Source organism: Rhipicephalus microplus, chromosome 9 (assembly GCF_043290135.1).
Source record: "Rhipicephalus microplus isolate Deutch F79 chromosome 9, USDA_Rmic, whole genome shotgun sequence".
In the NCBI taxonomy this organism is placed as follows: domain Eukaryota; kingdom Metazoa; phylum Arthropoda; class Arachnida; order Ixodida; family Ixodidae; genus Rhipicephalus; species Rhipicephalus microplus.
In genome coordinates this window covers 21,946,416-21,970,030 of record NC_134708.1, presented here as the reverse complement: position 1 = coordinate 21,970,030, position 23,615 = coordinate 21,946,416, and the positions used below count along the sequence as shown (strand labels likewise).

The 23,615-nt window shown below is 45.9% G+C and overlaps 2 protein-coding genes across 2 annotated transcripts in view; one reads left to right on the top strand and one right to left on the bottom strand.

Annotated features, from left to right (window-relative positions):
• Positions 1–23,615, bottom strand: part of LOC119165617 (glutamate receptor ionotropic, kainate 5-like) — a 199,057-nt gene that overhangs the window by 155,867 nt on the left and 19,575 nt on the right. The gene's annotated exons all lie outside the window — the stretch shown is intronic.
• The window catches only part of LOC119164920 (uncharacterized), a 62,177-nt gene that overhangs the window by 20,418 nt on the left and 18,144 nt on the right, over positions 1–23,615 (top strand). The window contains exons 8-15 of the mRNA XM_075873303.1: positions 7,562–7,708; positions 8,690–8,804; positions 10,292–10,458; positions 11,446–11,553; positions 12,006–12,092; positions 16,148–16,280; positions 21,517–21,629; positions 22,821–22,884. Of these exons, the coding sequence (XP_075729418.1) occupies positions 7,562–7,708; positions 8,690–8,804; positions 10,292–10,458; positions 11,446–11,553; positions 12,006–12,092; positions 16,148–16,280; positions 21,517–21,629; positions 22,821–22,884 (934 nt within the window). The remainder of the gene's footprint in view (positions 1–7,561; positions 7,709–8,689; positions 8,805–10,291; positions 10,459–11,445; positions 11,554–12,005; positions 12,093–16,147; positions 16,281–21,516; positions 21,630–22,820; positions 22,885–23,615) is intronic.

The window sequence follows — 23,615 nt, the reverse complement described above, 5'->3', positions numbered from 1 at the left end:
GTAGTGTTATAAAAGCTTGTGAAACTTTAGAATAATGAAGGTTTTAAATTAAAAACAAATTTCTTGTGAATTTTGTTTCTCACTCAAATATAAAAAATGATGCTTCTTAATTTTCAAATATAGCTAAATAATAACAGTTATTTATTATACATTACTAAGCAGATTTATGTCCTACGTCTTCATTTCCTTTGTCGTCTATCGGCGCATTTGTAAGAAAAAACTAAACTAATGAACTTAATTTGTTATTCTAGCTCTCGATTCACACAGCCGAGATTGTCAAAACAGATTAGAAGTAAATAAGTAATTTCTATTTATATATGTTCCTCTTTAAAGTCGACTACAAAATTTCAGTTCAAATCAGCATTCTTTCGTTTTTTTTTTTTTATTGATGCACGAGTTTGTACGATATAACTGTAAGCCAGGTGGCCAACATGCAGATTGCCGTGTTTGGAAACAGTTGTTAACAATTTAGTGTACCGCCATCCCGCTAAAAGCCTTGACGAGGGGCAGTAGAGCTTCTTTGCGAATAAATGAAAAAAAAAAACGAAGGAAGATTCGCCTTAAAGGTGACAAACCTCAAATAAAGGTGAAGCTGGGCAGCCTTCTTTGTTTCTCCGCGTTTTTTTTTTCTTGTCTTCCTCCTTTCTCTTTCCTGTTCTCTTTTTCTGCAATATTTCCTCTTTACTTCTATTTATTTTTACTTTTCTCTCTGTTTTTGTTTTCTTTCTTTATCTCTTTCGTTATTTCTTGCTTCTTCTTGCAGTTTTCTACGTGGTTTGTGTTGTCGTGCTTCCCAGGCCACATTAGTAACGTCCGCCTTTTATATCGTCATCAAGTCGCTCCGTAGAACAAGAAAAAGCAGACTGCAGTAGATATGCATTTATATATGTTCTTCGCCGCAATAAGCTTCAGTTGATGATGATGTTTGATGTTTTATGGCGCAAGGGCCGATTCACGGCCAAAGAGCGCCAGTTCATCTTACTAAAAAATATGGACAATGATTGTGATAAGCGGCTGTATAAGGGCCATAAAATTCCTCGCAGTAAGGCGGGTAAAAACATACAGGTAATAAAATCATGACCATGCCGTGAAAGGTGTGTGTGATGTGAACAGATGACAAAAGTTGGTGATAATAAAAGACGATGGTGGATATGTATGGCAATAGCACAAGTGCCTCACTCGTTCAAACCCTTGCGTCCAAGGGCCGTGAGGCATGTGCTTTTTTGTGTAGCCACCGCAGCAAAAACCTCTCTGGAGAGGTCCTGCTACGGTATGCCCGGGTATATGACATGAAAGCTGTGAATTTCTTTTAAAAACGCTAACAATGAATTATGACTAAAAAGTGGTTCCCTACCGACAAACATTGCAGGGTGTAAAGGTATATGTTGTCGGTAGAGTATTGGAAAATGTTGTTTTCTAAGAGTTTCTAAGTGTTTACACTGAATTAACATGTGAAGGACAGTTAAGTATTCCCCACATCTGTCACACAATGGTGGATTGCCACCAGACAAAAGGTGTGTGTGTGTCGTGTATGTGTGTCCTATCCTGAGTCTTGTTAGTGTTACCTCTGTTAGACGCGATTTTGATACTGGTGGCCAATGGCCAAGGTGTGGCTTGATAACGTGTAGTTTGTTTTGTGTGTGTGTATCCCACTTGCTCTGCCAGTAGTCCCTGAGTTTTCGTTTGAGAGACGGCTTAAGATCAAGGACCGGGATTGATGTCGGTGTAACGGCGGTGCTTTCGTGGGCGGATGCAGCAAGCTGATCCGCCATCACGTTGCCTTGAATCTCACGGTGCCCTGGCACCCAGCACACAACAACATGTCTGTTGAGTGTGTAGAGGGTGCATAAAATGGAGTAAAGTGAAACGAGGACAGGGTTTTTTTGTTTTTTAAGACTGTGCAGAGCCGTTACCACACTGAGGGAGTCTGTATAAATTACTGCTTTTTGTATTTGTGATTGTTTGATGTGTTTAGCTGCCACAAGTATCGCGTAAGCTTCCGCTGTGAAGATACTTGTGCCTGGATGTAGAGGGCCAGCATCCGAAAAGGAAGGGCCAACAGCAGCGTAGGACACAGAAGAGTTAGACTTAGAGGCATCTGTGAAAAACTCAGGACGTGTGTATTTGTATTGAAGTTCCAAGAAGTATGTTCGAATATGGGCAATAGGCGCATGTTTTGTAACTTCTAAAAAAGACACATCGCAATCTATAGTCTGCCACTGCCACGGTGGCGGGTATGCAACAGGAGCCATTAAACTGTGTTCAAGTGATACTGCAGTTTCTTCAGCTAGACCCTTCAGGCGAACTGAGAAGGGCTGCCTCATTGAAGGCCTGTTTTGAAAAAGAATGGAGCTCGATAAGTCATTAATAGTAGAGTATGAGGGGTGCCTCTTGTCTGCTTTCACCTTAAGGAAATATATAAAGGACATGTAGGTTCTTTGCAGATGAAGGGACCACTCATTTGACTCAACGTAAAGGCTTTCTACGGGGCTGGTGCGAAAAGCACCCGTAGAAAGGCGGATGCCCGAATGGTGCACGGGATCCAGCATCTTCAAAGCACTTTGAGTCGCTGACTGATAAACAATGGCCCCATAATCTAAGCGGGTGCGAATAAGGCTTCTATACAGGTTCATGAGGCATTTCCTGTCACTACCCCACGTAGTACGTGACAACACTTTTATAACATTCATGGCTTTTAAACATTTTGTTTTTAAATACTTTATGTGGGGTACGAAGGTCAACTTGTTGTCCAAGATTAAGCCTAAGAATTTATGCTCGGCTTTGACGGACAGTTGTTGCCCGTTCAGTTGAATGTCGGGTTCCGAGTGCATGCCTCTTTTTCGAGAGAACAAGACACATGTGCTTTTTTGTGGGTTAAGTCGAAATCCGTTTTCATCTGCCCATTTGGAGACCTTATTTAAACCAAGCTGAACCTGCCGCTCACACATGGCCAAGTTGCATGACTTGAAGCCAAGCTGAACGTCGTCGACATATGTACAATAGAACATATTGCGAGGGATGGACAAGTGCAAGGAATTCATCTTGATGAGAAAAAGTGTGCAGCTAAGTACACCACCTTGTGGCACGCCTGTTTCCTGGACGAATGTTTGGGAAAGAACCGTGCCCACTCGGACACGGAATGTCCGGTTTGACAGGTAACTTTCGATTATGTGAAACATTCTTCCGCGCACGCCAAGGTGGGACAGGTCTCTTAGAATTCCGAAACGCCATGTTGTATCATAAGCCTTTTCGATATCGAGGAATACAGAGAGAAAATATTGTTTATGGACGAAGGCGTCCCTGATCTGTGCCTCGATACGAACAAGGTGGTCTGTGGTGGATCTACTTTCTCGAAACCCGCACTGAAATGGATCGAGCAAATTGTTTATTTCAAGAAAGTGTACAAGTCTGCAGTTTATCATTTTTTCAAAGATTTTGCACAAGCAGCTTGTGAGTGCAATAGGCCTATAACTGGAAGGTAAGGAAGGGTCCTTGCCCTCTTTCAAAACGGGAATTATAATAGCCTCTTTCCAGGAGTTAGGGATAGTGCCAGAAAACCAGATAGCATTGTACAAACAAAGTAAGGTTTTTCGCGTTTCGATCGGCAGGTTTTTTAACATTTCATAAACGACACGGTCAGAACCTGGGGCAGAAGTACTGCAGGAGTTTAGGCTTGTTCGGAGCTCAGCTAGACTGAACGCTTGATTATATGCCTCGTATCCAGTGCATTTGTGTTCGAGTTTCTGCTTTTCTATTCTTGTTCTGTATTTTTGGAAAGTGTCAGTATAGTGGGATGAGCTGGACACCTGTTCGAAGTGTGCACCGAGGAAGTTTGCCTGATCTTCCAAGGTGTCGCCCTGAGTGTTTACGAGTGGAAGTGTGTGTACTTGTTTTCCTGCTATCCTACCGACCATGTTCCACACTTTAGCTTCCTGTGTGTATGAATTGATCCCTGACAAAAACTTCTGCCAACTTTCTCTTCTTGCCTGCCGACGCGTTCGCCTGCCTTGAGACTTTATTTTCTTGAAGGTGTCAAGATTTTCGGCTGTCGGTGAGTTCCGAAGCAGCCTCCAAGCTCTGTTTTGCTGTTTGCGCGCGTTTCGGCATTCAGAGTTCCACCATGGCACACGCCGTTTTCCAGGGTGTCCATTTGTTTGTGGGATGCATTTTGTTGCAGCATCAATCAAAAATGCTGTGAAGTAGTTGACAGCAACATCAATGTTCAAAGTACTTATGTCATTCCAACCTAGACGAGCGATGGTATAAAAGTGTTCCCAGTCGGCTCTGGTTATGAGCCACTTGGGAACACGTGATGGACACTCAGTTACTGTAGTTGTGCTCAAAACTATGGGGAAGTGGTCACTTCCGTACAGATTACTGATGACTTTCCACTGGAGTAGGGGCACAAGAGATGGGGATACTATGCTTAGGTCTATGGAGGAGTAGGTGTTATTGGCGAGATTATAATACGTTGAGTCTTTTCGATTTAGAAGACACGCGCTTGAGGAGAGAAGGAACTCTTCAATCAGTCGACCTCGCGCGTCATACCGAGAGTCACCCCATAGCCTGCTATGCGCATTAAAGTCTCCAAGGAGAACATAGGGCTCCGGAAGTTCATCAATTAAAGAGTGTAAATCACGTTTTTGCAGCTGATAGCTAGGAGGAATGTAGATAGTGCAGATTGTGATCAGTTTATCAAAAAGAACTGCTCGAACAGCCACTGCCTCAAGGGATGTTTGGAGTTGTAAGTGTGTGCATGCAATTCCTTGATTCACAATGATGGCAACACCTCCGGATGATGTCATAGCATCAACACGGTCCTTTCGGAATATAACGTATTTACGGAGAAAATTTGTGTGCTTTGAATTAAGGTGTGTTTCTTGTACACACAGCACTTTTGGTGAGTATTCGTGCAAGAGTTCTTGGATGTCGTCAAGGTTTCTGAAAAGGCCCCTGACGTTCCATTGTATAATTTGAGTGTTCATGGTGAATGTAAAATAGTGCTGTGTGTACGAAAAGCGAGTGGCTGATTAGGCAGAGTTTGACTTCACTTAACAGGGCCGTCACCAGGCCCTGTTATCGGCTTTTTTGTTTTCTTGGCGCGCTCCAAGGAGCCACGCCGCTCTTTCGGCACCAAGGGTGCCGACGTATCCATTGCCTCCTCGGAGGCACTGGATGCCCGCACGTGCGGGCTGCTAGTTCGAATTTTGGGCCTCGCCTGGTGAAGGGAGGCCTTGAGACCCGAAGACTCTGGAGTCTCCGGTCTCTGTTTGGGAGTAGGCGGTGTAGCCTGGGCTACAGCCGCCTTGGGGGCAGGTGCCACAACCACCGGCTCGGTATGCGCGGGCCGAGGGAGTGGCGAGGGCTGGTGCGGCGGTGCCCCCTGACGCGCCGCATCAGCGTATGTAGCTCCATAGAATGGAGCGACTCTTCGCCGTGCTTCCTTAAATGTAATGTTTTCCTTCACCTTCAACGTAATTATTTCTTTTTCTTTTTTCCAGTATGTGCAGGAGCGTGAATATGCGGCATGGTTTCCTTCGCAGTTTACACAGTGTGGTGGTTGTTTGCAGTTCTCAGACACGTGGCCTAGAACTCCACATTGTGCACAAGTCTGGCGACCACGACACGTTTTGGAGCCATGGCCATATTTCTGGCATTGGAAGCAACGGCGGGGGTTGGGAATATATGGTCTCACGGATGTCTTTGTGTACCCAGTCTGAATAGTTTCCGGCAAATCGCTCGAAGCAAAGGTCAGTACTATGTGTTTGGTTGGGATTTCCTTTTGATCTCTTCTGATCTTAATACGCTGTACGTTTGTCACGTTCTGGCTCTTCCATCCTTCCAGAAGTTCAGCTTCCGTCAGCTCAAGCAAATCTACGTCTGATACGACCCCGCGAGATGAGTTCATGGACCTGTGTGGCGTAATACTGATGGGTGTGTCTCCAAACGTTGTGAGGGTGTTCAGTTTATCGAATTGGTTTTGTTCATGTATTTCAAGGAGTAGATCTCCACTGGCCATTTTGGTAACCTTGTACCCGGCACCGAGAGTTTCGGTTAAGGACCTAGCCACTACGAAGGGGGATACTGTTCTGGCTTGCTTGTTAGTTTTTTCACAGTGTATAACATGGAATCGAGGAAAGGTTTGCCTTGGCCGCATGAAAAAGTTGATATCTTCGGTGCGTACCCGCTTTGAGGAGGCACGATCACTTAGTAAAGGGAATGCTTTGTGCATGCTAATTGTATGTTGTTCGGTAGCGTTGGCGGCCACCCACCACGGAGCCCAACGAGGGGACGCTGCAGGTTTACAGATGCTGAAACCTGCAGACGCCAGCCGTACAACGCCACTATAACCCAATGCGCCTAGACCAAGGTAGGCTATTTGCACAGGGTTAACCCTAGCCGCCAGGAAGTTTGGAAGTAAACGGAAGAGAGTAGAAGACAGGACAGATAAACAGTAAGAGATAAAGACGAAGATGTAGGGAGAGAGAGATAGGAAAAGGCGACTGCCGATTTCCCCTGGGTGGGTCAGCCCAGGGGTGCCGTCTGCGTGAAGCCGGGGCCAAAGGGGTGTGTTGCCTCTGCCGGGGGGCCTTAACGGTCCAATCACCCAGCGTCGGCTCAACCCCCCGGATCCCCTTTTCCCCGGACACGGCAAAGCCACGCACGGCTAGGCGTGGGAGGGAGTCAAAACTCCCCCGTTAGCTCGGGTCCGTGGTGTCGCTACACACCAAACGCCTGCTTTAACAGGCGCCCCTGCGGGGAATAAGCTTCAGTTGCCAGTCGGCGCTGGGTGGCGTTGTATGTGGGTCTTTACTGTCTTGGTCTTTCGTGCTGTTTTCCTCGCGAGTTTCTTTGCTGTGCCTCTTCGCTCGCGTAGGTTTTAGCGCACTTTCTAAACAAACATTCAGCTCAATCGATGCATCATTTAATTTCATAAAAGGGTAGCGTCTTAACTGCAAGGGCGAAACAAAGAATGCGGCAACAGCAAAATGTTATGTTACAAGAATGGTGGTAGTTAACTCTTTTAGAACCGATCTCGTGCAACTCTACAAAACGCTGGCTTAAGAGAATGCGGCCGCACCAGGCACACTAGAGTCCTTTGGGTGGCCGTATAAGGGGGTCGTATACATTTGCTTAACGTGTGTACTACGGAAGCCAAGTAAATATTGTCACTAGCACAGCTTTTGATCGAACCTTGAGACGTTGCTTTCGTATTCTAGATCGTTTCCTCACTCCACGCTTCGCCTTTACTTGAGAAAGTCGATGGGAGCGCCATCTCTTGCAGAGCAAGTCACGGCTTGTTTGTGATAATTAAGAGAGATGCTTCAGAAGCACAGCGTCATTTTCAGTCGAGCAGCGGCGCAGTGCTCAACTCTGTCAAGTGAACACCGACATTCGAGTCGATGAGCGTTTGTGAATGCGGGGGTTGTTAGTGAAGCTGGGGTTTTTTTTTTTCCTATTTTTTCGGGTCAGTGTTCTTTAGCTTCTCATGAACATACGGACTTCCCTCTATATACCTCGACTTCATCATGTAACGTCTCGCTTGCGATGAAACCGTCAGATCCCCCTTGGAAGAGGATGTAAGCGTCTGGCCCGGGGTCTCCCGCTTCCACCCAACTTCTCCAACCTGGACCTCGAATTTCACGTCGAAATCGCCTTCAGCAACCCCACGGTTCTGGGCCCCACGCACTTCCTGTCCCACCTGGAGGTAAGTTGGCCGACCGGATTTTCGCGCTTGCACTTCATGTGAGCCACAAATAGTCTTCTTGGGAACATAAAAAGGACACTGAAAAGGGATAATAAAAACAGAGGAAAAATGAACCTTACACTAGCCTTGTAAAGCTTAGGAAACAGCGAAACTAGTAGATCTTAAAGGCTTGACGTGACCTTCTCGTGACCTCTTTAGCTTAAGCGAAGTCTTTTCTTGGCGTAGACAAAGTAAAGTCGAACCAGCAGCTGTCACAGACAGACAGACAGACAGACAGACAGACAGACAGACAGACAGACAGACAGACAGACAGACAGACAGACAGACAGACAGACAGACAGACAGACAGACAGACAGACAGACAGACAGACAGACAGACAGACTGTCTGTCTGTGTCAGGCCCACATATGTGTCAGGCCCACATAAAACTAAAAAAAAATGACGCGTTTTACGCAAGTCCTTATCCTTCATGACCATCGTTTTTGTGGTGTATACCACGAAAATGATGGTGGTCTCAGAATACGTGTCGAAAGACGTTTATCGTATCTCGAAGTATGAAAAGATGCCACGTTTGTGTTTATATGTTTCAATAGTTGTGAGGCGAAATCAGGGAGTTCTTTTTTTTACTTGCTTTTGGGGGAGGGGGGTGGCCTTTAGCGCGTAATTTTTCTATTACAATGAATTCAATCCTCAGCAAATGTAAGACTGCCGTATAAGAGCCGCAACAGAGCATCCCTTAAGATTGTTTTGTATATGAAGTCCTATTCCAGAAAGTGTGACGTCACCTATAACGTGCTCCAATTCAGTTGAATTAACGCGAAAGTCATGCGGGAATATGAGAAGCGAAAAAGGTAGTTCCGCAGTTTGAGTGATGTAACTATGATAAAATATGGAGTAACGCTACTTTCTGTGGCGACATTACTTGAGGATATTCAAAATGGTGTGAAACAAAACACCTCAACTCGGTTTCATATTGATCAGGTCATCCGCAACGTTAAGAACAACCTACTCAGCGTGACGACTGAGGACTGGACGGCGGCCAACAACGTCGCCTCCCCTCTTGTCATCATGGAACATATCTACGACTACGCCAATGGTGAGTACGAGCAAACGAAAGGACGGAGTAGTAGTTTTGTCTTTACTGCATGGCGGCCTATACCCCATAGCGCGCCCTTCGGCTGGGAGTTGGAACCTTTGACCAGACAGCAAAATGAAATTTTCTTGGATATAATTAAATTACAAGTTACAGCCTAATTACAAATTACAACCTCCGCCACGTTCTACGACTGTCGCTGCTTGGAACTGTCCCACTTCGGCCACGCAGAGTGTATGTGTAGGTGGTGGTTAAAACATCTATTAGACACAAGGTGGTACGCAGGGACCGCCTCATAAGAGGGTGGCCCCTCCAATTAGTAGGTGGGGATTCCTAATACGGGACCACATTGGCGTAGGCTGCTGCCTGAGCTTGTCGAACCAAGGCATTTTGGGTGTGTTAGAACAGCCAAGCAGTGTCGCCTCCCATGCACTCCTCCGAAGTCGGGTTGGCGATAGGGGGGCACAGCAGGGTTGCGGTAACAGGCCCACACCATGTGGTAGATGTCCGCGGACATCTCTTCACAGTGTGAGCAACTGCCGGAAAAGGCGGGATCGAAATGTTTGGGTGCTGTTACGCACAGCATCATGTTCGATGCTCCTTTCACTTACGCCTCCTCACCCTTTTACGGCGCGCTTGCCTCATGCGTTGTCCCTCCCAATCTCGCCTAATGTCCCTGATCCCCCTTAATTTTCCAATGTACAAACCCAAGACGAGGACCGATCAGGTCATTCCATTGGTCGACCTCACATCACCCTCCTCCACCACATCAAAAAAAAAAACAACCTATATATCAATCATTCCCCTTTCTTACTCAATGCGCGAAGATGCGCTGCCTTCGAGCTCGCGGCGTACCTCGCTCGTGCCACGATATACTTTCGCAATGGGGACTTTAGACAAGACACGAAAGCGACGGAAGCTTGTCATTCAAGGTGTCCTTGTAAGTGTGACTGCAGTGAATTAACCTCTGGTGCTATGGTTTAGTTGTCAATCCTCTTACAGACACTCAGGCGTGACGAGGTGAACGTTAACAGCGGTTGCTATTACTAATCCAGATGCGTGATGGGTTTTTACCTCATGCCAAAAAATGAAAGTATGGTGAAAAATAAAAGCCACGAAAAAAAATTGGTCCAGCTCCACGCAGTAAAAAAACCACCGGACTGCAAACCAGTAAGTGTGCCAGCGTGTGTGATTGGATGTCCAGATCACGTGCATCATTATCACCATCATTTAGCACTATCATCATAATAAGCATGTTTAGCATCACTAGCATTGCCACCATTCCGAACATTATGGACGTATGGGTAGAGGCTATGAGCTTCCTTATAACAGGCCATGACGTGCACTACCAGGGTGGATACATTATCATCATCATTATCAGCGTGAGTGCCCCTAGCGGTGAGGCGGCGAGGTCTGTCCCTGCGTGACACCGGACAGACGTGGAGAAGGTGCAGGCATGTTTTTAAACATCTATATTGTTGAACTCGTAGGTCACGTGTACAGCTACGTGGACACCAACGGCCTCGTTGGCTGCAAAATCGAAGCCCGAGACGACGTGGCACCCACCGTTCAATTTCCGGACAAGAACGAAGTCAACTTGTTGCAGACGATACTGCCTACATACGACATCCTCAAGAACGCCAGCTATCTCGGCATCGTAAGTGCTAATACCACGAAGAATAAACCTCGAGGCTTATAGCCTAACTTTCAATAGACTACAGATGAACAAAACGATTGTCCTGATTCCTTCTCTTGTGTGTTTCCTTTTGTGCGCTGCCCACTATGGAACAAAACGAGGCCGTACCCAGGTGACCGAGGGCGCAGCAGTTATTTGACTCGGCGATTTAAGTAACTTATGGTCTAGGGCGTCAGGGCGTGGCCTCAGCGATTACCTCCGGCAATGTGCCGTTGCTATGGCGTATTGCCGGAGGCCATCTCGGAGGCCATAATCAGGGCCAATGGCTGTCCGGCTCATGATGTCATTCTGAAGTTTGCGCCCATTCGTGCACGATTGTATCAATCTGCCTTACAGGTGAAATTGTCTGTGTCATAAATTTGTACCAATTCAAAATATGTAGCATTCGATTTGTTTCAAAATATGTAGCATTCAAATTTCACAAGTGAAATCGTTTCACACTCCAAAAGTGGAACGTGAAAATTCATTGATTGCTGACCCTACCTTCAATTTTAATGTCACGCATTCGAATAGATGGATTTCAGTAAAGAGAACACACGAGCAGAAGGTAGTCTCCTAGAGGCTAGAAATACCTACACTATGAATGGGATCATGCTTTCAGAGACTGCGATAGTGATACAAAGCACAGCTATCACCAGTAAATCAATGGTAATAAGTAATTAATTAACTAATAATTGACTGAATAATTGATTGGTTGATCAATTATTTAAATGAATAAATAATTCAGAAATAAATACCTGAATAACTAATCGACAACATGATTGATTACTGATATAAATATAATTACTTAATTAACTAATTACCTACATGTTCATTATTTAATCAGTTTATTAAGTGATTACTTAAATGCTTAATTGTCTAATTCATTATTTGATTGATTGACTAATTGATTGACTGACTAATTTATGAATTAATTGCCTAGTTGATTGATTGATTGATCTTGTGCAGCATGAGGTCCGTGGCATGCCTGTACACGTATTCGAGCTGGTGACGGGCCCAATGTCAGTGGGAAATGCCAACCTCGGCCATGCTGTGCTCACCTACGCCTTTCTTACGGTAAGTGCGCAGCGACGAGAGTATCTATTAATCTTGCGCCCGAAAGAAATATGGCCCCCAAATTTATTAATCAGTGAGTAATGCATTATCAGTTACCTGCGCATGGAAAGTTATCTATGCCATCTCTAAGCAGGTTTGGTTGGGTGGTTTTAGTGGGCGAAAGGCTTTGGCCAGCTACAACTTCGACGATTAGCCAAGGCTGGCTGCAAGAGCCCATTAAACTGCAAGGACTGTAAGTATTCTGTACGAAGGGTGCCATTTCTAAGCTACCTCCCAATACGATATGTTTGTTTTCTCTTACACACATTCCCTTCGTATTGTTACCCAGTAATCCGTATTTTTATGCGCTAGCATTACGAGGTATACATTACCAAAATGTTGAACCAGACCTGATACTGAACCTATTGTCTTTCACTCTTTTTTTTTCTTACTTCTCGACATCTCCATTGCAGGAGGACGATTACATTCTGGATACCGCGGTCGACCATAGAAACCTACCTGTTCAAGTCACCATGCTCGCCTACGGCGTTAACAACAAGGTTAGCGATTGGGTTTGGCATGCCTCCATGTAGTCTTCTTAGTCGTTTATGTACTTGCTATGCGGTCGTCGAAGTATGGCTTACTAACGGCGAAGCCATTAAAGCTGGCAGTAAAAAGTCCGTTAACGAAAACACCTCTGCTGCGCCATTGCCATAGCAACCGCCACAGCTGCGTGCCGCCTGTATCAAGGACAGGCAAGCCTCGCCGCGGAGTAGCTGTTGCCGTAGCAACCGCCAGTTTTTTACACCGTGGCTCGGGGACCCGACTTTAACGCATTCATACTGGCAAGCGGATCCGCCCATCGCCGTCTCTTGGCAGCCGCGTCTTCGGCCAAGCGCACCGAGTCCAATCGCTGTCGGCGCTGCGTGTGGTTACCATACTGCGACATGACGATCTGAGGTTCAACCCATAGAGTTTCCCACAATACTAACTAGAGAGAACTCTGGCGCTAGTGTCTATGGGAGCTGCAACGCATGGCACTTCAAAGAGCATGGGAATGATGGGTAGTACACACATTTGTCTAATTTTCGTACTTCTGGCCTGCTTCTGGCTCCGTGTGTGTTCGTGTGGCTTGGAGCTGTTTTTCACGAAAACATAAATTAGCAAATGTTCACCGTTTGTGCTTCACAACCTCATTCTTTTAAGCTTACTATTTCGAATCAAGTCCCTAAGTTCAAAAGGGTTCGTTCTTTCTTTCAAAACAAAACCGAAACACAGCAATAAACAAAGCCGCAAGTACGATTCGCCGCCCGCAAGTACGAAGACTAGGCAAATGTGTGTACTACCCATCATTCCCATGGTCGCTGAACGATCGCAGCGCCAGAGTGCCCTCTAGTTAATTTTTAGAAACTCTATGGTTCAGCCAGCTTCGTTGTGCCAAGGCTTGTGCAACTTAGTGCAAAGTTCTCGCAATTTTCTGATATTTCATCAAGAGAAGCAATATGAACAGAATATTCTGCCGCCCCAATCACTGTATCATCGTAGTTCACGGAACAACCAGCAAGAAATACGCGCCACACGTTTGAAGGGAGGAGGGGGGATGTGGCGAGGGAGCCACCGACCTCTAGTTAACTAAAAAAGCTGAGACATGATAGGGAGAGGGTGCTGAGACATGATTGAGACATGATTGTCTGAAACATGATTGACATGATAGGGAGAGGGTGCTGCAACACGGGCAGGCAGGGCATAAAGTTGGTCTCTTACATTGACCTAATAGGGAAGGGGGGCATTGCGATAAACCTACCCCCCCCCCCCCCTGAAGAAGAACCCTGTGCATGCCTATGCCCTTCACCGCTAGCCTGTCAAAGGAATACTGACACAAAATTTTGCGTCCCAGATAGCTTGCGGTATTGATTCCCGTGAGCATGCGTATATCGTCTGCGAAATATCAACAGTGAATATAGCTTGCAATGTATACTTTAAATGAATCTTGAAGATTGCCTGAGTGATCGACTCCATCGCGCTATTGACACCCTCAAAGGGCACCATTGGGAATTCCCTACATCCCCGACGTGACCACGCTGCAGCAAGTTATGACGACGTCGTATCCACCGTTTTTTCTTTGTTCGCATTTGCTAATACTCGGAATCTGCTCGCGAGTCCGTTTCTGCGGCGCACGAGTTGAAAGTTTTTGTGTTTGATGACGTTACTGTCCTGTTTCCTATTTGAAAAAAAAAAACTCCCAAGCATTTCCCCGAGGGTGAACATGGTCAAGTGCAAATACACGGGGTGATGCTATGAGGGGTATTTATTAATTCGCTATATTATATTTATTAATCACACTATGGTGCCTTTATGGTGTAATGGTTCCTGGGAATCGCAATTTGATCACACGGGGGAGTTTACGTTAACTCACTGGCGAATGCCAACGGATTTTAACTTTACTCCCCCTCACGACCCGCTCTCGACGGGAGACTGAGAGAGAAGGCGGGCGCGCGAGAGAGAGGGGTGCGCGCGCAGCTGCAGCGAGCGAGGAGAGCGGAGGAGCGAGCGAAGGGGGAGGGGGTATAAGGCACGTTACTGACACCGATATCAGCGTCGCGTCCGTGGCTTATTCGGTAGAGCGTCGCGCTGCGGCCCGCCAAGTCCTCTTTCTTTTAAAGATAGAAGACTGCGGACGCCGCCGACGGCGGTGGATGGTTTGGGGTCGCTTATAAAGTGTATTCACACTTAAAAAAAACTTCTAGATGCGAACCACGCAGAAGTGTGCCACAGTTCTGTGTGCGGACATGGTCTAGCGTTGCACCCGCTTGGTGGTGATAGTTCCACCCGGTGGCGTGGCGTTTTTTTTTTTTTTTAACCAAATCTGACACTGTTTGGGAATAACGAGCCTGTAATTTTCGGTCGTGCGTTGCAGAAAATGGTGTCTCGTGTCGTGACAAACTGGCTCCCGGGAACACATTGCTGCAATAAAAAACACGAGGCCAAAATTTTTGCGTTGGTACGCCGTCAATGTAAATAAATCACAGCCATCGACGGCAGGCCTCGCACGTGGGTCGATGTTATCGCACGCGCCCCATGTGCGACGGAGACGGCCCACTTGCTTGTCTATCTGCCTCGCCCACATTCGTAGCCAGCTCTCGCACGCTTTCACTACTCGCGCGTAGCACATTTGATGTGCGGAACGATTTCATCGATTTTGACTTTTTAAGGAACATGACGGCGACGGCGAGAACTCACCGTGAGGGAGCGTATAATCTCTGTCGCAATAAATGTGGACGAATCTTTATATGATAATTCATACTTATCTGATTCTGCCTTCGTCTAGGTATAGTGCATAGTCGTGAGCAATGTGAGCTGCAACACTGAAATTACCTCTCAAATGTCGCAGTAGAAAAAATGCGTTTTTCATGATACCTTATTCCGTTCTTCCAGCATTCAACGAACAGAAATGTATTGTTCAACCGTAATTACTGTATGATAGGGCTTATGGTTATATATGTGCGTGTATATACGCGTGCAAAATTTAAAAAAATCAATTTGGCACAAAAAAGGCATGTCTCAACCCCCCCCTCCCCCGCTCCCTGCCCCGCCCGACAAAGCCAGTGGACACACTAATATCAGTGCATTAGAAGTAGTGGTTGAGTAAACGCAAAATTAATGTTCTAGCCGGTACTGATCATGATAATACATTAGGTTTAGTTTCATTATTCGCGAATTATTTTAATCATTTAGGCTAATAACAATAAAAGGGAATCAAATGGAGTATTTGTGTGTGTTTGCGCGTGCGCGTCAGTATGTATGTGTGTGCCTGTGTATGTGTGTTTGCGTGTGCGTGTGCCTGTGCAAGTGTGTTTGCGTGTGCGTGTGCCTGTGCAAGTGTGTTTGCGTGTGCGTGTGCCTGTGCAAGTGTGTTTGCGTGTGCGTGTGCCTGTGCAAGTGTGTTTGCGTGTGCGTGTGCCTGTGCAAGTGTGTTTGCGTGTGCCTGTGCCTGTGCATGAGCGTTTGCGTGAGTGCGTGTGTATGTGAGTGACTGTGTATGTATGTGAGTGACTGTGTATGTATGTGAGTGAGTGTGTATGTATGTGAGTGAGTGTGTATGTATGTGAGTGCGTGAGTGTATATGTATGTGAGTGCGTGAGTGAATGAGTTTGCGTGTGTGTGTGCGTGAGTGAGTGTATATGAGTGAGTGAGTGATCGCCGTGCAAGATCTCCAAGTGGCCAGGGGACACGATTCAAGGAGGGCACAAGTGGCACTCATAAACTCCAGCCCCGCTTCCAAGATAGTACCGGTGGGAGATTTCTCCTGTGCGTTGCTGAACAATAAAGAATCGCAGCGTGAGCGTTAGCTAAAAGCGAACAGCGTGTCCCTGTGTCCAATCGGAGTCTTGCTCTCATGGCCCATTAGCAGCGATTGGAATGTTCCAATAAGAAACGCCGGTCCATCACTGCGAGCTTTGCGCCTCCCAAGTTTTTTTCTCCTGTGCAATGCCGTGGTGAGCGCCAGTGTCAACGCCGCCGCCAGTGTTAGCGTTTGCACCCACTGCTATGTATGTACACATGCTTCCGTTAAACGAGAGCTGGTGTAATTTTTTTTTTTCCTGTTTTCCTACAGCCTTACTTTTACTTCTACGCGAACATTCACGACATAACGACTACGGTGACTGACTTGAACGAGAAGCTGAGCGTGAAGGACTGCTACGACGAGAACGACTCGGAGTACACCTGGGTCCAGCTCGGATTCCCAGGTAATTTCCGATGTATACTGACAGCAAACCTCGATGATCGAGCACAGCGAAAACAATGAGCCAATTGAACACAAAGCAAACGCTGTACAAACTGCGCACTGTTGATTACGCCTGCGTTTACCTTGTGTTTATATTGTGTTAATCTGCTCGTTTTGTTTTTTCAAGGTGAAAGTCTTTAATGTCTTACATTCGCGCCCATCCGTCCGAACCCTAGAACGATGCTAGCTATGGCCTCTCCTACTCACTCTCTATAAGCAATCGCGTGATGGCACAGTGGCACCTATAGCAACAGTTGGGCCACCACAGCTGTGGCCCCTCTCCCTTCTACTTTCTCATCAATCACGTGATTCCTTAATCAAAAAACAAAAATAAAGAAGACATGTTGCACAGTCTAATGGTCATAGGTTTTCACCGAAAAAGCATTGTAATTTACAAAGTGTCCATTTTTGTGTGAATATGTGCATTGTTTGGCGTCCAGAGGTGTATTCGAGCGACGGACGAAATCGCGATTCGACCCCGGCGATCACGTATACTATACGTCACCGTACGTCACCCGCCCTGCTTCGGTCCACGTGGGGCGATTCATGAAACGACCGAAGCCTAAATCGAGCACTGACAAAATCCTCGCTTCTAGCATGAATTCTCCCCTGTCGTGCGAACGCTATAGTTGCGGAGAAATCCGAATCACGTTCCACGTCACCTGACTGATCCGTTCACAATCACGTTCGTCGCGTGAACACAGCTTAACTCTTTGGCCCTGGTGTTTCACGTCCGCTTTTCTCTTCTGTAGTCTGCGTGTAATTTCTGACGCTAGCGTTATGCTGCTCGCTTATCTGGCTCCGACAGAGAGAGAGAGAGAGAGAGAGAGAGAGAGAGGTTCTGCAGCCGTAATTGAACGTTCACGGATGAGCGCGTTCACTCTGGTTAAGTTATAACGGCGAGCGCACGTTGTTCTCGGGCGTGTAAAACGGGAGAGCTGTGTGAAGCCAAGCAACGCCGACTAAATTTCAAGGCCGAAAGGCTGCCGCAGTGACGTCAGAGGGTGGGGGCCCAGTTACGCCGCGGCGGAAAGCCTGCGTTTCGTTCACGTTTTAGGAGAACCAACGCTCCCGCTCTCGCAGCTGCTGCGGCTTGATTGGGCCGAATAAAAGATGTGGAAAAAAAAAGTCTTACTGAGCATGCTCAGTTGGGCAACTGGGCCCCCAACCTCTGACGCCACTGCGGCAGCCTTTCGGCTTTGAAATTTAGTCGGCGTGAAGCCAAGGCGAGAAGTGGGCAAGGAGGATTTAAAAAAATTGCTGGAGTGGAAATGATCGCCCAGACGTGAAGCCGTGTCTATGGCAAGACGCCGGCTGCGGCAGTCACCTTACTAGGGGCATGACAAATTATCACCATTTTGCGATTAAGACAGGGAAGTTTATTGCAAACTATAGTAACAACACTTCAGGTGAGCACAACTGTCTGGTGTAACAAAATCACTTGAGTGGCGTGTACAACCAAGGAAACATAGACACGATGTAGCACGCAGCACTTCAAGATTCTCACAGATCACGAATCACCCAAGAAAACAAAGAGAAAAGGAAACGCAAAAATCACTAAATTGGAACAGATTCACATCTTGCGTGCGACGAGCAGTATATATATATATATATATATATATATATATATATATATATATATATATATATATATATATATATATATATATATATATATATATATATATATATATATATATATATATATATATATATATATACATATATATATATACTCAGCGCTTGCATAGCAGCGTCGCCAATGAGTTAATTCTCGCACGTCTAACAAGGTCACATAGTGCTCCAAGTGCGTCTTGGTGTTGCTATTTTTTTTTATTAAGCCTCATTGGAGGCAAAGTTCTTTGCAGATTCAGTCACTCATACTCGTTTCTGTGTGTTATTTCGTCGGGAACAACTATCCTTTAATATAGAACTAACGTAGCATTTACATTAACATATCAAAGCCACTTGGGCACTACCAGAAAGGAGCATGTTTCCGCCATCTTGGCAGTGGCAAAAGCTGGCTTCACTTCTGCAGGCAAGGCATTGCTGGAGCTTCCACTCCAGCAATTTTTTTTAATCCTCCTTGAAAATGATACGACGCGACAGGGTGGTCCCTGACAGCACACCCCTGAAAGCGCAAGTTACATTCGCGACTTTTTTGGAGTGATTTGTAGCTTTGCGTTTGGTAATGCCAAAATTATAAATAGTAAATGCTCTATTGCATGGTGTAATCAATGCTAGGATCGTTAATTCAGAACAGTTTCGCGCCAGTTCAAGACGTTCCCTTCAATACCATGAGAAACCAGCGCCCGACAGCGGGGCAGCGCATGAGACTACGTGTGCTAATTTCGTTGACGCTGAAAGGAAACAAAAATTCTGTAAGGATCATCAAGTACCGTTTGAATCATTGGTGCATTCAGGTCATCTCGGAAGGGACGGCTCTATGCTTCTCATAGTAGAGTACTAAGTACTCAAAATCGTTAACCACATTTTTCTAAACACAGTACCGTTTGGGATACCGCGGAAAAAAGACGACTTGTTGTATAGATAGTAGAGTGCCTAGTGCTACGAATCGTTGCACGGGGCGGCTTCCTGCACTCCCATAGTAGAGTACATCGTACTCTAAATCAATAACTTTTTCTACACACACACTGATTTCGAGTGCCGTAAGGTCCGTATTGAGGGACGGCTTGCTTCTCTCCCATAGTTGAGTACGAAGTACTCAAAATCGTTAAACACTTTTTCTTCTAAGCACACTGCGAATGTTCCGTTGGTTGTGCTGGTTGCTGACCGACGTGGGTAGCAGTTTAGGGGACGGATTTCTTCCCTCCCATAGTAAAGTACCAAGTACTTTAAATTGTTCAACACTTTTTTGTAAGCACGCAGAACTCCATGGCGTTAAATTCACCATCATATGTGCATTAATGAAAGAAGAAAAATCAAAGTACCACTTTTAAATTTTGGGCCGAAAATCTCCGCGCGTAACGTCACGGATTTCAAAGTGTGCTTTCGTATTTGGCTACATTGGCTAACGAAATTATCTGAAAATTGTCAAGTCTCGAGCACCGTCGGGGGACATGGACTTCCGCCTTACCGTTCAGGAATGACGTATGCCCCAGTAGACACCATCAAAAACAAAAATATATGGCGTCACGGTTACTACCAGAAGTTCAAGGTGGCGTCGCCACCAGCATTATCATTATGCGCGTTTTCTCGCTTACAAAAGAGAAAGGGAGAGTTAAAAAAGAAAAACACCGACACACACGCACACACAAAATCACTCCACTCAGAGGCGTTCCGACAGGCAACTCTCCCTTTCTCTTTCAACCCCCTGTTCCCCAACTCCAGTGTAGGGTAGCATACAGGGTACTAGCATCTGGTTAACCTCCCTGCCTTCCTTTTTTCTCGTTTCTCTCTCTTCTCTTCTCGCTTACAAAAGTGTGTTGTCGCGGCAAGCACGTACATTTTGGAGTTGAGAAAGAGTAGTTTACTAATGCAAAAAAAGTCTCTTTTTCTTATCTAAGGACCCTCTAAACTTCTCCGACATTAAAAGCATGGATGGCGCTTGTCATAAAACGCCCAGGCGCAGTTGAGATGAATCCTTGAACGGGGGTCGGTGCCAACGTTTGGACCGACAATGGTATTGTCTTCTACGAGACGGCTAGTTGCCTGGCTTAGCACGCGTACGTGTATACTTTGTACTTTCTCCCCCAACCAACACAGGAGAGAAGGAAATGGCAAAGTTCGAGATGGCTAGTTGCCTGGCTTAGCGCGTGTACGTGTATACTTTGTACTTTCTCCCCCAACCAACACAGGAGAGAAGGAAAGGGCAAAGTTCGAGATGGCTAGTTGCCTGGCTTAGCGCGTGTACGTGTATACTTTGTACTTTCTCCCCCAACCAACACAGGAGAGAAGGAAAGGGCAAAGTTCGAGATGGCTAGTTGCCTGGCTTAGCGCGTGTACGTGTATACTTTGTACTTTCTCCCCCAACCAACACAGGAGAGAAGGAAATGGCAAAGTTCGAGATGGCTAGTTGCCTGGCTTAGCGCGTGTACGTGTATACTTTGTACTTTCTCCCCCAACCAACACAGGAGAGAAGGAAAGGGCAAAGTTCGAGATGGCTAGTTGCCTGGCTTAGCGCGTGTACGTGTATACTTTGTACTTTCTCCCCCAACCAACACAGGAGAGAAGGAAAGGGCAAAGTTCGAGATGGCTAGTTGCCTGGCTTAGCGCGTGTACGTGTATACTTTGTACTTTCTCCCCCAACCAACACAGGAGAGAAGGAAATGGCAAAGTTCGAGATGGCTAGTTGCCTGGCTTAGCGCGTGTACGTGTATACTTTGTACTTTCTCCCCCAACCAACACAGGAGAGAAGGAAAGGGCAAAGTTCGAGATGGCTAGTTGCCTGGCTTAGCGCGTGTACGTGTATACTTTGTACTTTCTCCCCCAACCGAAACAGAAGAGAAGGAAAGGACAAAGCGTGCACTCTCTCATCTGCACTCTCCTCTTTTTGGTTTGGTTGGAGGAGAGGGTACGAAGCGAACACATGCACGTATTAAGTTGGGAAATTCGCTGCCTCTTGGAAGACAGTATACCGTTTGTCCAAACGTTGGCACCAACGACGAACCCCGCACTCAAGGACTCTTCATTACCGTCATCATGGTAATGTGCAAAGCGCAAACAAGAAATTACAAGCACACAGAGGAGAAACTCAAAATAGACGCTCGTAGCGCTAACTACCAAAGCGCGGATGAGTTCACAGTCAGCGCCGATGATGAAAGTTGATAGTTGATGAGTTGATGGTCACCGATAATGACGATCACCGATGAGCTGGTAGCGTTTCTTGTGTGGTTTTTGTGCGGCGCTTATGTGTTCTCTCGTTTTGCGTAGTTTATGACATTGAATATTAACAACTAAACGAATCTCATATTTCTAGACATTGATCGTGGCACCATCAGGATCATTGCGCGTGCGCTCTGAAATCCATGAAATGTGTCTCTAGTTCCATCTTATGCAGCACGTCGAACGAAAGCTTCTGTCGTTAACAGTGTGGTGCTGCTTGTGCACAAAAAACTGCTGCCGAAGGCGCAAATGCGTTTCGTGTTTCAGCAAGTCTATGAGCTCGCCGGTCTGTTTCCTACTTCCATCTTCGTTCTTCTAACTTTTTTTTTCCTTTTTGACATATTCGTTTACAGTGACTGACAGGCCGGCCCTCATGATGGCAAACAGCGCCAACATCAAGCGAGCGTTCCTGGAGGAATTACAGAACGTCACAGGGCTATCGCCGCTCCGAACCCCGGATGTGCTGGTGCGTGCTCTTGAAAGTATACGCAACCAAAACGTACACACGTGCACTCAGAATGTTAGCCAAGCGTAAGACACGGGTAAAGAACTGGTGCCATATATGGTTATGAGGTCTACATTAGCCTTATCCGAACATTTCAAAGCAATACAGCGGAGGTTGGAGCCAGAAAGTGACGAGAAGTAGCGCAAGCAGAAGACAGCAACAAAAACTACGACGTATTAATGTGGTGTTATGAGACCTTCATGCATGGGTACGTGCATGGTTGATGGGTAGGTGGCAAGGGGTGGGGGTGCGGCCACTTCTACTAAACATCTAAAGGCGGTGCCTAAACGGCCCAGTACCTTTACTCAACGAATATCTGACGTCGTTTTGAATGCGCAGGGTTGTGGCTGAACGCTTTTGTTGCTGTTGTTTTTGACGATAATGGCGGCCGAGAATCTCCGACGTTGCATTCCGAGAACTGCTTAACGTTCACCTTTACCCCGGAAAGTCGAGGCCAATGGAAGGACTTTATGAACGTCATCGCTTTGTATTCATTTTTTAATACAATGTGGGGCTTCTTTTCTTTCGATTTAGGCCATCGGAGAGAGGATGGTGGAGTCGCTGCGGGGAAGCATTCCCCCCCCCCCCCCCTATTGCAGAACTTTGCGCACGGCCATGCCTATATGATGTTTAACCAAATGAGATTAGAAATTTTTGGCGAAGATGAAAGGCTGAAGGGGTGAGAAATCGGCCAGTAGAGAATGTGCAAGCCTACAGTTCCACACTGGGATCGGCATTTGTCACTAATACCTCGGGGTATTAGTAACAAATACCGATCCCAGTGTGTCACTGTAAGTATTAAGGGACGCTATTACCATGAATTATATTACCATGACTGTGACAGGTCTCAGAATCCAAATGTAGGCTTTAGCTACTTGCCTTGCTCGGCGACATTTTATCTCTATGTGCCGCGTTTCAGCCACAATTTCCTTCCATATTGAACAAAGTTTTCATCAACAAAGTTGCCGAATTCAACTTGTCAAGTGCATTCACGTGCTACACTGACGATGAGCGGCTGCAAGATTGGCTCTGAGAAAAGATAGTTTCGCTGTACTCTCCCCGTTATGGGTACATGTCATCAAGAAAGAAAGGAAATGAGAGCAAGAGAACAGAATATGATACCGGTTCTAACTCGATCTCTCTGACTTTCAGATTGATTTCACGGATAACATGGCCTACGTCACTGTGCTTATTCTGGGACATCCTGCAATTTCGGGTTTGTATAACCGATAGCGTAAACTATTTACGATTGTTACGCTTATGGTTGATTGATTATTTGATTAATTTATTTATGCACTCATTCACTCACTCACCAACTCATTAATTGATAAACTGATTGATTGATTCACTCACTTATCAATGAATAGACTCAATGGTTGATTCATTTGTTCATTCATTCATCCATTGACTCATTGATTGATTTATTGGTTCATTCATTCATCCATTGACTCATTGATTGATTGGTTCATTCATTCATCCATTGACTCATTGATTGATTTGTTAGTTCATCCATTCATCCATTGACTCATTGATTGAATTGATGGTTCATTCATTTATCCATTGACTCATTGATTGATTGATTGATTCATTCATTCATCCACTGACTGATTCATTCATTGTTTCATTCATTCTTACACTGACTGATTCATTCATTGACTCATGCATTCATCAATTGACTCATTGATTGATTCATTGAGTTTACAGGTTGGAGGGGGGGGGGGGGGCATCTGCTGCTGTTTATACTGCTGCGCGCAAAGTGCGCAAACTTAAGAGAGATCTTCGGAGTCTCTTAGCTACAACGAAGACGACTTAAGTCGAACGCTATTAGAAATCTATTAAAGCGCATTCGTATGCATTATTTTTGAAACATTTGTTGGCATTCCCACTTGTTGTGCATGCAACATGGCATGTCAGAACGAGGGTGACAAGTCTTTAAACACCCGACGA